Consider the following 15,566-nt stretch of genomic DNA (forward strand, 5'->3'; position numbering starts at 1 on the left):
CGCTGATATATATATAACATTTGGATAAGTATCCATCAAAAAACAGGTCGTTCCAAATAGGTATCGTAACGATTAAATGATGTTAAGCTAGTCAATGTAGTTTTGAGCATATGAAATAAGCGCATGTTTAGTGATTGCACAATAAACTGGAATAAATAATACAAATTGCATTTAACTTTGTTATGTTAAAGATGTACCAGTCATGATACAATGGCCATTTATAAACTGAGCAATTACTGTTGTCATGTATCAATTTATCATCTTCCTTAGTATTATAATATCTTTTTATCGTTTGTTGCAATCAGTGTTTTTTTTTTTTTTTTTGAAAACGATCTCAGAAAAAAAGCTATGGAAACCAAATATTGTTAATATTAGTATAATTAGAATGAGGTGAAAGTCAGGGATATCCTTTCTTTTGCTTGTTTATTAAAAGCAGAAAAACGTACCTAGTTTGAACGACATGAAAGATAGTATCTAATTGCTTGGAATGAAAGAGGGAATTCTGCTATAATCTAATATTTTAATGCCCTTTAAATTGAGTCGGTAATGGAAAATAAACGTTTGTTTGTCATTTATTCATTCAAGTCACACGTTTTATCATTTATTGTTTCTGTCATTAATGCTAGTTTGTTTGGCTTGTCGTTCGACGAATTTTTTTTTTTACTTTTTATATCTTCAGATGTCTAATATGCTACTACACTTGTTTGGTCTTCGATTATCTGACCTAATATTTTCCCTAGTCACCAATGGTAAAATCATACGTTTGTATGTGGGTTCGGTACAAAATACACGGAGTGTAATATTCGATACATATGTTCTTTAACAATGGATCGGTAGCAGAACGAGATGTTTTAAAACTCTGACAGTGCTAATGTAACGGTAGTAAATGGGCATCTGTGATTTTGGGCTGTTTTCAGGACTCTCCTGTCTATATGTATAATGTCAAGCGTCTTAATAAATATCCCTGTTTTGCGTGATTTTCGAATTTTTATGCAGTCTAAATATTAGTAAGCAAGGCATTCGGAAATGTTTCTTCTCTGTATTTCTTTGAATCAAAATCTACCTCAATTATACTATCCACAGACGGGAAGCGTTTTTTACACCGGCATAACTCATTGCAAATAAATCAAATATCTTTTTTCGGATCGATGGCCCTTTACCCGACAGAGGACTATGAAGTCAAATATCTTTTCTATGATCATCAAATCATGAAATACGTTCCACATATATTTCTTCTTATTCACGTTGAAACTCGTATCATCATAATGCTTTTTTAATCGCACAATATGACTCCCCTCAAATTGAAAAAATGAATGTTTTCCTACTTGACAAAATGTTTTTTATAAGATTCTCAGTATTTTTTGAAAATGTATGTTCGTACCTTGTCACCTTTGCAAAAAGGAAGAATGGTATTATAAAACATTGTCTAAACAACATGTTTGGTTTATCTTATTTTCTCTGGCTCAATTAGAAGGGTTACAACTATGGTTCGCAATGTTGTATTAACATGAACTACATATGCATGTTTCTGGCTCACATTAGGTCTCGCTGAACATTTCATTAGCAGATCTTAAAGGGATGTCTGAATCTGCCAAAAACGGCCAGTCTACATAGTCATTTTTGATGTTGTCTTTGAGAATATTACATAATTAAAGGATGTGCGCCTTATAACAAACTCGAGTTACTCTTCGCATTTTAGGCCCTAAGTTTATCTCGTAATTACTCTGCTTTCATTTGAGTTCTTGCAATAATGTCGTAATCGGCCATTGTGATTGTTAAATCAAAAGAGAATGAGCGGAACTCATGTAGTTCTATTGTTTGTATCTATTAATTTAGTTATTATGCTTTGTAGAGATGATCTTCATTTTTTTCACCATTTAAGAAAGGACAATTGCCACGACTCCTACAGTTAATTAGGACGTGGCAATGAAGGCTATTATTTACAATGTGACTTTCTTGAATGCTACTATTACATTTTTTGTACCAATTGTAGGGATAACGAAGCGACAAGTTAGTCTTATGGGAAACTTAAATTATTTGGCCAATTAATTACAGAATATGCTGGTCACGACTTTCCTTTTTATCACGGATACTATTTAATGCGTAACTGCTAAGAGCATCCCCAGCAGTTGATTAAATTGGCGCTTTTCGTAAATCTAAAAAAAAAATTTAAAAAATGATTCCCCAGCGGTTGATTAAAATTTGAAGTAAATTTACATAAACTTTATTTTTTATCTCAAATTGCACAGATCTACGAAATTACACATTTTTTTTAAAAAATTTTAACTTCTCGATTTTTTTTTTCTTTCTTGATATTTTTCGAATAAACAATGACTAAAACGCAACAAGACCCTAAAGCTGACAAGCGTACTCGTGGGTTTAATTACACCGAGGAAGAGGACGTTCAGTTGTGCCATTCGTGGTCCTCAATGAGTAACGATCCTATTAAGGGTAATGACCAAACTGGCCCTGACTTTTGGCAAAACATTGCCGATGACTTCGACATTAACTATGTCAAGAGGTATAAAACGCCTCCCAGGGAAAGGTGTTGGTCGTCTCACCGGGTTCGGTTCACGGCCATTGCGAAGTCCGTTAGCAAGTTTAGTGGTTTTTTCCAAACTTGTATGAACGGTCCCTCTCCCAGTGGCTCAGGTCCCGAGGACATGGTATACATTAATACTCAAAATCGTTTAAAACACATAAAAACTTACATAATATTTATGGAAATAAAAGATACATAGAGCCATGGAGATGTATAGAGCCGACCCAAGTGAAAAGAAAGGTTTCCAATTCTTGCATTTGTACAAGATTCTTGAAAGTTGTGAAAAATGGAAAAGCAGACTTGAGATCGCTGAAGTAAGAGCCAAAGGCAAGGGAAAGAAAGCGGCATTGAGCCTTTCAGCTGAGGATACTTCGGACGAGGTACGTCCTATGGGACGTAAGAAGGCGAAGCTCGAAGAGCAAAACAACAAGGAAGAAGTCAAGGAATTGGCATCATCTTACAATGCCTACATCGAGATAACCAAGGAGAAGATGGCATTTGCCAAGGAGAAATTGCTTTACGCCAAGTCTCAAGAAAAACGTAAGATTGAGAAAGATATCTTGATGACGGATACCACTGTCATCAGTTATGGAAGATACAGAAGATACGTTGAGAATAAACAACGTATCATCATGGATCGTATCATGGCGGAGGAGGAGGCGGAGGAAGAGGAGGCCCGTAAACGCTCCTTGGCAAAGAATGTGGAAGAGAATGACAATTCTTTGTATGATCCTGATCAACCATCTTTGATCACCGATGATGATGATCAACAATCTTTGGGCAAAGAAGGGCCTCTTTTGGTTGAGGATAAGGAACCTGTTTTGGTGGAAGACGGCGAGCCTCTTTTGGTTGAGGATGATAAACAATTGAGATAAATAAAAACTTCTTTTTCTCTTTAAAAAACTATTTTATTTAGAATTCTGTAGATATCTACATGTCGCCTCGTCTATCCCATAAGTGATCAATTAAATCAGATTGAAGCTGATCGTGCATATCAGCATTTCTAACACTGAAAAAGTTAGCAACAAACTCACCAAAGGAAATAGTACAACGAGATGATTGAGGAGGAGCAGAATGGGGTTCGTAAACAAGATCAAGATCTAGTTCACGCTCATCCTCAATAATCATATTATGTAATATGATGCATGCCGTCATGACTGCATGCAGATCGTCTTGCTTAAAGAGCCGGCAAGGTCTTTGTACCATAGCAAAGCGTGCTTGCAAGACACCAAAAGCACGTTCAATATCCTTTCTCGCAGCCTCTTGAGCCTTTGCAAAGTTCTATTATATAACACATTGGCATCAATACATCTCACACGATTTTACGAATTACCTTTCTTTTTTGAGACTGGGGGTTAGGTAAGGTCTTGACTAAAGTGGCATACTTTGGATAAATCCCATCTGCCAAATAATAGCCCTTGTCATAGCTATTACCATTGACCGTAAAGGTAACTCCAGGCATATCACCTTTAGCCAAAGTTGAAAAAATGGGGGAGCGGTGGATGACGTTAATGTCATTGAGAGCACCAGGAGTACCAAAAAAGGAATGCCAGATCCATAGGTCCTGGGAAGCTACTGCTTCCAAAATCACAGTTGGTCTGCCGCTTTTCCCGGTGAACTGTCCATGGAATGCCGTTGGACAGTTCTTCCAATCCCAGTGCATACAATCTATAGATCCAAGCATGCCCGGGAAACCTCTCTTCTCTCCAACGTCCAAAAGGCGGTCGACGTCCTCTTGTGTGGGGGTTCGCATGTACTCTTTCCCAAAAACATCCACAATGGCGTAACAGAATCTTTTGAGACTTTCCATTGCAGTTGATTCGCCCATACGAAGATATTCATCGATTGCGTCGGATCCGAGACCATAAGCTAACTGACGCATGGCTGCGGTCATCTTTTGGAGAGGCGATAACCCCAAGCAGTTGGCTGCGTTGACCTTTTGCTCGAAGTAGTCGTCGTGAGCCTCCACTTCCTTGGCAATTCGTAGAAATAGACTTCGTCTCATTCTGTATCTTCTACGAAACATTTTGTCTGAATAGATAGGCGTCTCCGAGAAGTAGTCTCTCATAAGGGATTGATGACCTTCGTCCCGTTTTCTCCAAATAATATTACGTTTTTTGACAAGACGTCTCTTTTTTTTTTGGGTAACTCTGCTTTCAAAATTTTCAAAGTCTTCACTGTAAGATTATGCATGTAAGGTTCTTCTTCATCCTCATCACTTGATGTTAAATAGTAGTCTGACATTAGGACAGTTAAAGTTTTATAAAAAAAGTAACAAAAGTTTTTCAGGAGAAAATGACAGGCACCGAGTTTTAATTTTTTTTTACTCAACAGCTGGAGAAATCTCAATTTAGCAAATTTGGTCACAAAAAAAATGATTATATTTAATGAAAAATTTAATCAACCGCTGGGGATGCTCTAATATCAATTCTTTTTGTTTATAGCTTCTAACAGATGTTATTCACATAACTGGTCGGTATGATGGACGACGACTCAAGTTTTGTTACATCCTTATACTGCGATATTTTACAACCTGAATCATAGGTTATACAGGTTTTTTTTTAAAACCCCAGTGCTACGATCTACAGAAAACATGTCCTTGATACGAATTTCTCCCTGGAGTAGATGAAATATAAAACAAATCGTAGCTGATGCTCTTTTTCTTATTTTATTGTTTATGTTTGTTTTAACCCAAAAATTAATAAAAAGTGAGAAAGACAGAAACATGAATAAATAGTGAGCAAGGACTAGATAAAAAAAGCTTTATTTTTTATGGACATTGGTATTATGTCGCTTAAGATCTGCTTTTCGGTCGAAACCGCGATCACAATCGGCACATTGATGTTTTTTTACACGATGAGGATTGTGTAATATCATATGGGTTTGCAAATTGTATTTGCGATTACACGAGAAGTCGCAAAAAGGACAAGCAAATTCTTTTTTTTGTTTTTTTTTCTGTTTGGTTTCCGAGGAAACAGAACAAGATGCTTTTCTTTTGTTCGTTTTACGGGTAACTACTGCTACCGTTGTTGTTGTTGTATCTGCTGATGCTACAGAAGACGATTTTGTTGCTGTAGGCAATGTTGCGGTACAGGAGTTGTCTGCAACGGGCAGAGCAGGCATGGCTGTACCAGCCAACTGCTCAAGAGTATTAACTATGGAAATATCCAATAGTTGCAACTCATGAACAGTTGACTGATCCAGGCCATGTCCAAACTCGCCGTTACAGAACAACTCCTTACTAATGTCAAATTGATTTTCAGAAAAGTAGATTTCACTGTTATTGTTCATTGCAAAAACTTTAGGGAGAAAAGGGAAAAAAAGAGGACGGGAAAATTTTCGTGTTTTGTTTCTAGTCCAGAACGATATTTAAAGATCAGCCAATTCCGATTGGCCGATAAGAAATCGCTGTCTGAATTAAAGCACTAGACTCTTTTTTGGGAAATAGTGAAGGAAGTATAGAGGAATCTGTACCATGCAGATCCCATTCGCATGTCTTGACTGAATCCCCCACAACTACTGGTCGTTGTTTAAGAATTAATATAATCACAATTTTGCTATTCAGTTGAAATACGCTGAGTAGACTATCATAAGCAAGTTAAGTCTTTCTTATTTTCTTTGAGTCTGCAGGTCAATGCGAGGTACAACATTTTCAGCATTAGTTGTTGTCACTGTATGTCAGAGAAACGTTTGGTACGAAATTGGATCCAAGCAAGAACAATTTTGTCCTTGCAACTTCAATGTCCTGAAACGTCATTACGATACAGTTGACAGGATGTCTAAAACCGGAGTTTGCAAACTAATCCATATATCACAAATAGGTCGTAGTAATTCCTGATTATTATCACCATTTAAAATAACGCTTCAATAATAAGCGGACTTTGTCTTAAAAATGGGTATTACAAAATGTATCTATATTATAAGTATGTTACAACTAAAGCAAGTTTTCGTATATTGTCTAACATTGTCCTACGGTTACAGATAAAACTTTATAATTCCTGAAAAGCTTCAAGTTAAAATATGAACTATTTGACATTTTAGTAGGCATAATGTCATAGCAGGTGTGCAAAAATTGGTTTCTCACTTACTACTTTATAAGTAACACGCCGGCTATTGCCAGGCAGTTTGTAATTGGGCGTAAATAGTTCTCTAATAGTCTTTTTGGAGTCGAAACGCAGATAGTACAACATTACTTCATTGAATAACTAACTAGTCTATACACGAAAAAATTAGTTACGTTTGCTATGGGAAGTCCGTATATAGACGCTATAGACAAGATAAATAGAACTTATTGAAAGTTGGATGTATTACGATAAGAAGAAAAATAACTGAAGTAAGAAACTACATCCTCCCGCAATACTTATTTATGTTCAATCTTGTTTCTCATTACAACGAAAATATGTGTGAATCAAAAGAATACCATTAATAAGGACGGAAGAATATACTCAAGTAGGTATGTAACAACAATTTATATGACTGTGAAATTCGTTTTTATGCCAGTCTAGTCGTGGTTGCGATCACACTCAAAATAATAAACCTGCCTCTGGTACAATTTAGCCACGTCTTGATCGTTAGTCAAACGATATTAATGCAAGGAGGATTTTTACAAAAAAATAAACATTCAAGGAGATCGATCGATCACCATCTTAATATTTTTAATCTTCCCTGATCCTCTTCAAGAAAACGAGTTCCATCTACTTATTGTTTAAGTGGATGTTACAGTGGCTGTTTTTGCCTCTAATGCAAAAAAACGTTACAATGTGGTAATATCGCTGCTAGTGTCGAGGTGCCTCCAAAATACTAGTGGTATACGAAGTATGATGGTGTGTCAGAGGTACCAAGAATGAAGGACCTTGGTAATTATTTATATCATACAGCGTTCACCGGGTTTGTGGCTTTGCCCGATCCGACCCAACGGTCGTTGGATCTATTCTCTGGTGGTTTTTTGAAGCAGTATACCGGTGGTTTTAGTACAAATGAAGCTGCTTTGCAAGGACTGAAAAACTTGTCCAGAGACGCCATGCCGATCTATGAATTCGGTATAAATTACATAATCAGTTTATTTAAACGAGCTAACGGTTTTGCCCTTTATCTGCAGTTACATAATTTGCGCGGAGAACGTTCTCGCACGTTTGGCGAGATTTTGATAATGAAAAGTTCCGAATCATTCGATGAAGCAATTCTTATTTGTTCTCGTAAGGAAATTCATCTGAATATAGCCGGAAATGGCAACTCCACTTCCGTGTTACCTGTTGCTTTGATAACTCCTAGTTTGTATCCTACGTCTTAGAACGTTCAACAACCTCGGGAAACAAGAGTATGTTATCGGTGCAAGAAACCTGGCCATCTCAAGAAAGATTGTCGAATTAAACCCAGTGGTGGAAATTACCGTGATAATGGTGGAAATAACCGTGATAATGGTGGAATTAGCCGTGATATCGATGGAAACTACGGTGATTCGGGTAACAACTCTCGTACAAATGATGATCATTTCCGAAACTATTCTAGATAACAGAAAAGTTAGGTAACAGAGGATCTTGTTAAAGAAGTATTTCCTTCTATTTTTGCAGGTCTAGGATGAACTTAGCGACCGTGGGCCGAGCAAAGGGCCATTCTTATGTTGACGCTCTTATGCCGAATGGAAGACAATTGCCGAAAGTATTCGTCGACATTGGATCTATGATTTGCTCCATTGATTTGGTAAAAGCACAGGAATTTGGATTGCTAGTAACTTCCTGCCCTGGCTTTGACATCGCGTATGGTAATGGCACGATCCAACATACCGATAGTTTAGCGTTTTGGAGTTCAATACCGAAGTTATTATGTCTACTGTAGCACAGGTATATTTGTTGCGGATCTGCATAAGAAGATGATCTTTGGCATGGATTGGATGGAATCTGAGGAGATTTGGTTAATCAACCATTTAAAAAATTGTTTAAAGTAAATAGTGCTCATATCAATTCTTCTCAGGATTTAGCGCAGATTACGCAGGATCTGTCAAGTGAATTTCGTGGAATCACTGCAGTTGACGAACAACAAGCTTTAACTAACGCTCCGTACAAGCATCGTATTGAAACTGGCGGTTTTAATCCTGTTGCTACTCGTGATTATCGCAGACCCCTAGCGGAAATTGGGTTGATTGATGAAATGGTGATCGAGTATCTGCAGAAACGTGTAATTGAGCCTAGTGATAGCCCTTGCTTGTCTCCTGTGGAGTTATTGAGTAAGCCTGCTGATACAAAGCTTTTTTACGTCGATTACTGAGACTTAAACCGCATGACAGTTGCCGACAAGTACCCAATTCTTAGAGTTTCCCAATTGGTAGATCAGTTGAACCGTCATATTTATTTCACTACAATTGATTTAATTACTGGTCTGAAGAATATAATGATGTACTTGGATGATTAAATTCGCTTTGATAACACATTTTAGATCATTTTGCAAGTTAAGAATTTGTGTTAGCTAGATTGCAAGATTTCAACCTTAGGATTTCTCCAAAAAAATGCTAATGGTTTCAGCCAGAAGTCAAATTTCTTGGTTTTCTCTTCTGTGCGCGTGGAATTCGTGCAAATACGGACAAAACAACGAATATCGGTGATTGACCCTTACCGCCATTAATTTAAGCGCTACAATGTTTTTGGTATATATTGTTTTATCACGAATTTATTAAGAATTTGGCAATGATTGCAGCTCTCTTATATAGTTGCTGAAGAAAGATGACGATTTTACTTGGACCAAGGAACGTCTTTTATCTTTGATTAATTTAAACAGACTGTGTGTAACCTGACCAATATGGCTTTCCCGGATCCACAAGCTCCGTTCAGTCTATATACAGATTGAAGTTAGCTCGGTATTTGTGCGGTGTTAGTTCAGCATGATAGACCTGTTGCGTTTGCGAGTCGTTCTTTGAAAGTTTCCGAGCAAAACTATAGTACAATTGAAGCGTGTTTGGTGATAGTGTGGTCACTAGACTACCTTTATTGTTACATTAATCTTCTGAATTTAACATTTTTACGTATAACATTGGTTTAAAATTGATTTTGACAACAGAAATGCCTCGTTGTCGAATTCCCCGTTAGAACATGACTATCAAAAGTTATCGTTTTATGATTGTACACAGAGGAAGTGTACACAACATTGATGTTGATGTGTTGAGTCGACAACATCAACAGGTACAAGCGTCTTTGTCTAGCTCAAATGTTCCAGATGTGGAGGTTCCGTCGTTGTTGACCTTACAAAAAGAAGATCATATCTTCTCCGCTCTTTAAAAGGGAAAAGAAAAGCTAGAGTCAACTACTAAATTATTCTCTTACAACAATAATGCATTCTGGAAGATGAATGTTCCAGTGTTACCACGCAAATTGATAGCGTAGATATTGTGGATAATGTATAATTTTCTGACTGGTAGTCATTTTGGTTTTGACAAGACTATGTCTAAGGTGAAGCAAGTGGGATTGTGGCGGTCCATGACAGAATATGTGAGGAATCGGATTCTTGGTTGTTCGAAGTGTCAAATGTACAAGAGAGATACTAACAATGCGACTCTACCTTTCCAAACTATCACTCGTACTTCTGTTGGTGCAATTTCGGCAGCTGACATACAGTAGTGCTAAAAACTGTCTAACAAAAACTAAAAATTAATATCATATGGCGAAAAACAATGATACGGATTCCAAATTTTAAAGAGGAGTTGTTAATGACAGTTAATTATTTATTTTGGTAATTGGAGTTATGCTATTTAAGGCAACATATAAACAATCACAAAAAGGTTACTTTTAGGTCAAAAGAAGAGGGACGATGTTTATTTTAATATTTTGTATAACCACCTTTTCCTTTAATAGCTCCCTCGATTCTTTTGGGAATACTTTCGTAATACCTTTGCATATCCTCCAAAGTGAAACCATTTCATTCCTTTTTGAAGCGGTCCCACAATTCATCGGTATTCCTTGGCTTAGTCGAATAGCTGTCTAACTTAACTTTTATGTGATACCAAAGGTGTTCGATGGGTTTCAAGTCGGGACTATTGGGTAGCCAGTCTCGAATATAGTTGATTTTATTTGTTTCCAACGATTGCTTTGTAAATTTGGAGGTGTGCTTGGGATCTCCGTCTTGTTGGAAAATCACATCCGTACCGCTTAATCCGTAATAATCAAGTGTGTCCTTGTATGTTGTGCCCAGAATGTGAGTATACAGCTCGGAATTAATTGGGTACTCCACTATGCGGCATGCATAGCCTATTCCAAGTGATGTCATACATCCCCAGACCATTATAGAGCCGCCAGCACCTTTCAATCTTGTTTGAATATTATGAGGCTGCAATGAGTCATCTTTAAGTTTCCAAGTAATTTGAGCTCCATTAGATCCCCATCTGTTTACTTTTGTCTCGTCCGAGTAGACAACCTTTTTCCAGTCATCTACGGGCCAGTCTTTATGTTTTTTAGCCCAACGAAATCTTTTTTTTCTATTGACATTGCTAATGAGTGGTTTTTTTTTCTTGAATGATGATTTAAGAACAAGAGATCTCATTAAGTAAGTGATCTAAGAATAGCCGTAATTGTAACCGATCTCTTGCAAATACTTCTGAACATCCTTAGCTGTAGCTAAATAACCCCTTCAAACTTGAAAACTAACTACTTGTTTAGTTCTCTTAGGAATCAAACTTGGTCGGCCACCATTACATTGCTCGAGATCAGGACCATTCACATTTTTCTTTCGAATAACTTGAGCTCGGGATACTCCTGTTTCAACTATTTGCTTAGTTGTTTTTCCACAAGCAATAAGGGACTTCACGTTGTTTCGGGTGTCTTGGCTAAGTTTTTTAGGCATTGCAAGTATAAATAATACGAAAATAACAGTAAAACATTGTTCTGGGAAAAACAAGTTTTTTAGATGGGATTTTTATAGCAAATGGCTATCGAAGTCCCAATGGCATGACAAAAAAAGTTTGGGGCAAAGCCCTTATTTGGAAGCCGAAAAAAGTGTCCGTATAACGCCATAAACAGAAACAATTTAATGTGAAAAAGACGTTTTCTATGTTTGTAGTGCATGCAACGCCGGCAAAAACGTCTAACTACTGCGTAACGTGTAAATAACATCCCTCTTCTAGGAGCATTTTTAATTTTTTGAATACTGTAGTTAAGGCGGATGTTATCGTCGATGTAAGTTTTGTGAGACAGTTTTTAGCACTACTGTACATACTTCAAACAGTCTAAGTAAACCATCCCTTAACTCTTATATATTATTCTTCTACTTTTAAAGACATAATATAACTATCATCCTAAATCAATACTATTGATTTTTTATCGTTATACTCAATTTGACGCAAAAGTTCAAACAGTATTACTACCTTCCTAAAGCCTACCTTATTTACTACTCATAAAAAGGCGTAATCAAACCTAATAACTTGATTTGGTGCTCACGACAAACTTTACAAACTGCTACCTAAACCACATTAAACCAACTACCAATTTATGATACGTGGTGCTCACTAACAGGGGAAATTATCATCAAAAATTATTCGAAATGGACCAAAGACTACCTATTAACATGTCGCAAAGATCCACTGTGTTGGCGTCATCATACTCATCCACTGAACCCTTCAACATTAACAAAAGACTATATCAATTCCGCGGTTATGACGGTGAAGACTTTATCAAATTTAAAAACAATCTGGAAGATTATTTTGCACTCAAGAATATAACTGAGGATAGACAAAAGGTTATGTCATTCAAGGCATTATTAACTGGAAAGGCTCGAGCCGACTTGGACACCTTGTACCCAAGTGCTGAAGAAGCAATTAGTCATGCTTACCAATCGGTCATTGGAGTTTTTACAAGCAAATATTTTACAGAAGAAATGCAAGAACAAAGAAAAGATGCATTTAACGGAATCAGTCAATTAGAAGATGAGTCTCCCATCAATTTTTTAAATCGATTAACCGAAGCTGCTGTTGTTGCGGGAATCACCGATGAAACCACCATAAGCTCAAGGTTTAAATATGGACTGTTATTTGCCATACAAGAACATTGCGTATGCACAGGTGCGGGAACACATGAAGACTGTGTGCGATTAGCACAAGGATATTGGAATGGCTATCCCGTACACCATGGAGTTCCTCAAGTCAAACCTCCGTAACCCATTCCAACAAATTGCCACCTTTTCTCGAAGCAACGAGCTGTTTCAAGGAAGAGACTCAGTTAGTTCTACCACCGCCTCTCCTATTGTCTCTAACTCTGTACCGACAAGTCCCATAGAAACTTTGCAACCTATGGTAACTTCTTCTACAGAAGCTCCCATTACACCATCTCAACTTACAGAATTGATCCGCTCTGAAACCGCCAAAGCTATACAAGACAGTTATGAACAACGACAACAAAAATACAAAAACAACTACAAAAATAATAACAACGGCAACTTTAATAACAATTATCATAACAACAATGGCAATACAAATCATAATTACAATAATATCAATAACAACAATAATCACTCTAATAATCGCAATGGGAATAATTATTGACGCAATACTGAAGCCAATCTTTATGCTAATAATGGATATTAGAATAACAACAAAATAATCAACCTGGTAACTGTAACAGTAATCATCGTAATAATAATACAAACGGCGGATCATATAACAATTAAGGTCAATTTTACAATAGTCGCAGCAATAATTACAATACCTACTCCAATAATAATCAGAGCCAAGGAAATCAGTAGCCCAACACGGAACCATCAAATGGAAGTAGACAAGCCCCTCAATCCTTGACAATTATGGAACCTCAACAAGGAAATATGCAGGCAGCTATAATGAACCATGGACATCTTGCCATGCCTAGTAATGTTATGCCCAATCAATGGCATCAGCCTCAGATAATGGAAAATCAAACCAATTATGGACAAGGATACAGTACTCAAATATTTAATGGACAATTGGTCTACATCCCAAATCATTCACAACAAGTCTTGATGCCTGTACAACATTATAGCAAACCATCTGAACAGTCAAAAAACTGTTTAAGTCGATAGATTATAGGCCATCGATCCCTAATATTCCAAATCCTATATCACAAAACACTCTCATGCCAGCCGAAAAAACTGAAGTTACCCAAGTTTTACCCGCTGCTCCATATGGGATATCAAGAAAAATTATAATAAAATCATCAAAAACAAGATCATCAGCCAAACCTCCAGCTCCACCTGTCACCACTATTGAACCCAACCTCAACATTCCACCAATTTTAGCTGAAGAACCAATGATCGAGGACCGAGTAAAACCTAAAAGTACATCACTAAAACGAACCATTCGTCAACGAATCAACGAATCTGGATATGATATTGCATCTGATATGCTCGACAGAACAGCAGGGATAAGTTTTAAGCAACTCTTTAACGTCATTCCTTCATTGCAAACCCGTTTCAACAAAGACAGAAAAAATAAAATTAAACAATTCGTAATCTCCGCTACCGCACATCCACATTCATTTGCAAATCTAAATCAAAATGAAGATGAGGGAATTACTGCCTTACGCTGTTTAATGCAAATTGGTCAAGCCAAGATAGAAACCTTAATCGATTGTGGAGCTTCAAAAATCATCATTACGAAGGGTTTAGCCGATGTATTAGGATATTCAATCGATGCAGCATCCACTAAAAAATTTGTTCTAGGAAACAACAAGGAATATGCTTCTCTAGGGGTTATATATGATGTACCTATCGATGTTAATGGATTAATTGTACCTATCACGGTGGAAGTGTTACCCAGCATGCCTTACCCTTTAATCATCGGAAACAATTGGTTACAGCGAACTAAAGCTATTATCAACTACGAACTCCCACAAATGACGATAACTTATAAGAAGCAACTGACCAAGATTGACATTTTCTTCAATAAAGAAACACAAGAACCTGTGACTAATATGATGAATAAGAAAAACACGGCACTGAATTTTCTGTTACCCGAATATGAAGAATCCGAATCAGAGGATGATACGAGCTAAGAATCCGAAGAAGAATCTGAAGTCGAGGATGAATCCGAAGAGGAAGCTGAATTGATGACTATCACCAATGATTTTCATTGTATTACCACCAAGGAGGATAGCCAAGTACAAAACAAGGATAGTCGTATACAAATCAAGAAAGGCGGAAACCTTATTATACTTGCAAAATCCAATGTTCCTATAAACTTAAACTTGCCTTAAAAATCCAACATGCAATATTTTGAAATAAATCCCTCTCTTGAACCATATATAACCTTGTCTAAACTTATTTTGGAACCACATGAATATAAATTTCGGGCCCAATTACAAAACATGACCGAAGATTCCATAACGTTGTATCAAGATACTGTTATTGCCATGATTGCAGAATTTGAGGTTTTAGCCACATATGAAATCAAACCACTGTCTGAAGAGGAAAGTGAAAACATCCGCGTGACCGAAGACTCTACTTTATCAGAAGAACAATTGGATCAGACCCAAATAGGAGAAACTTCGGAGGAGTTGAAGGCTGATTTTTTGAAACTGATAAATAATTTTAAAGATATCTTTGACAGGGATGGTAAAACTCTGGGACAAACAGACTTGGTATATCATAAAATTATTACTGAAGATAAAATTCCCATACGGACAAGACCTTACAGAATCTCTCCCGAAGAATCCGTTGCATTAAAAGAAGAACTTGATAAACACTGTGCGTTAGGAATCATACGACCATCAACGAGCCCTTACGCTGCGCCTATCATTTTGGTGAAAAAGAAGGATACAAAAAGCTATCGGGTGGTGATTAATTACCAAAAATCGAATGATATAACAAAGAAGGATGCCTTTCCATTACCAAGGATCCATGTTTTACTGGATCGGTTAGGAACAGCAACAGTGTTCTCTGCTTTAGATATGCGAACGGCCTTCCATCAGATTCCTATGGATCCTTATAGTAAAGAAAAAACAGCCTTTGTTACCAAATTTGGAACTTACGAATATAATTGTATGCCAATGGGTTTATCTAACAGTCCTTACAGCTTTAG

The 15,566-nt window shown here is 36.9% G+C and overlaps 4 protein-coding genes across 4 annotated transcripts; 3 read left to right on the top strand and 1 right to left on the bottom strand.

Moving 5' to 3' along the window:
- Positions 1-5,305: 5,305 nt before the first annotated feature.
- EV154DRAFT_481881 (uncharacterized protein) lies at positions 5,306-6,732 on the bottom strand (the record flags this gene model as incomplete). Its single annotated transcript, XM_051598434.1, has 4 exons — positions 5,306-5,841; positions 6,017-6,126; positions 6,303-6,376; positions 6,631-6,732. The coding sequence occupies 4 exons, from the start codon at positions 6,730-6,732 to the stop codon at positions 5,306-5,308; spliced, it is 822 nt and encodes a 273-aa protein (XP_051457169.1).
- A 653-nt stretch (positions 6,733-7,385) lies between these two features.
- On the top strand, positions 7,386-8,950 carry EV154DRAFT_564025 (uncharacterized protein; the record flags this gene model as incomplete). Its single annotated transcript, XM_051605816.1, has 5 exons — positions 7,386-7,737; positions 7,814-8,066; positions 8,119-8,337; positions 8,491-8,765; positions 8,826-8,950. The coding sequence occupies 5 exons, from the start codon at positions 7,386-7,388 to the stop codon at positions 8,948-8,950; spliced, it is 1,224 nt and encodes a 407-aa protein (XP_051457170.1).
- A 3,138-nt stretch (positions 8,951-12,088) lies between these two features.
- Positions 12,089-12,676, top strand: EV154DRAFT_421538 (uncharacterized protein; the record flags this gene model as incomplete). The annotated part of the gene is made up of 1 exon (XM_051596036.1): positions 12,089-12,676. One exon carries the CDS (start codon positions 12,089-12,091, stop codon positions 12,674-12,676), a length of 588 nt encoding a protein of 195 aa, XP_051457171.1.
- Positions 12,677-13,315: 639 nt separating this feature from the next.
- EV154DRAFT_481884 (uncharacterized protein) lies at positions 13,316-14,742 on the top strand (the record flags this gene model as incomplete). The annotated part of the gene is made up of 3 exons (XM_051598435.1): positions 13,316-13,545; positions 13,578-14,089; positions 14,543-14,742. 3 exons carry the CDS (start codon positions 13,316-13,318, stop codon positions 14,740-14,742), a joined length of 942 nt encoding a protein of 313 aa, XP_051457172.1.
- Positions 14,743-15,566: the final 824 nt, after the last annotated feature.

Source organism: Mucor mucedo (assembly GCF_025094135.1).
Source record: "Mucor mucedo strain NRRL 3635 chromosome Unknown EV154scaffold_51, whole genome shotgun sequence".
In the NCBI taxonomy this organism is placed as follows: domain Eukaryota; kingdom Fungi; phylum Mucoromycota; class Mucoromycetes; order Mucorales; family Mucoraceae; genus Mucor; species Mucor mucedo.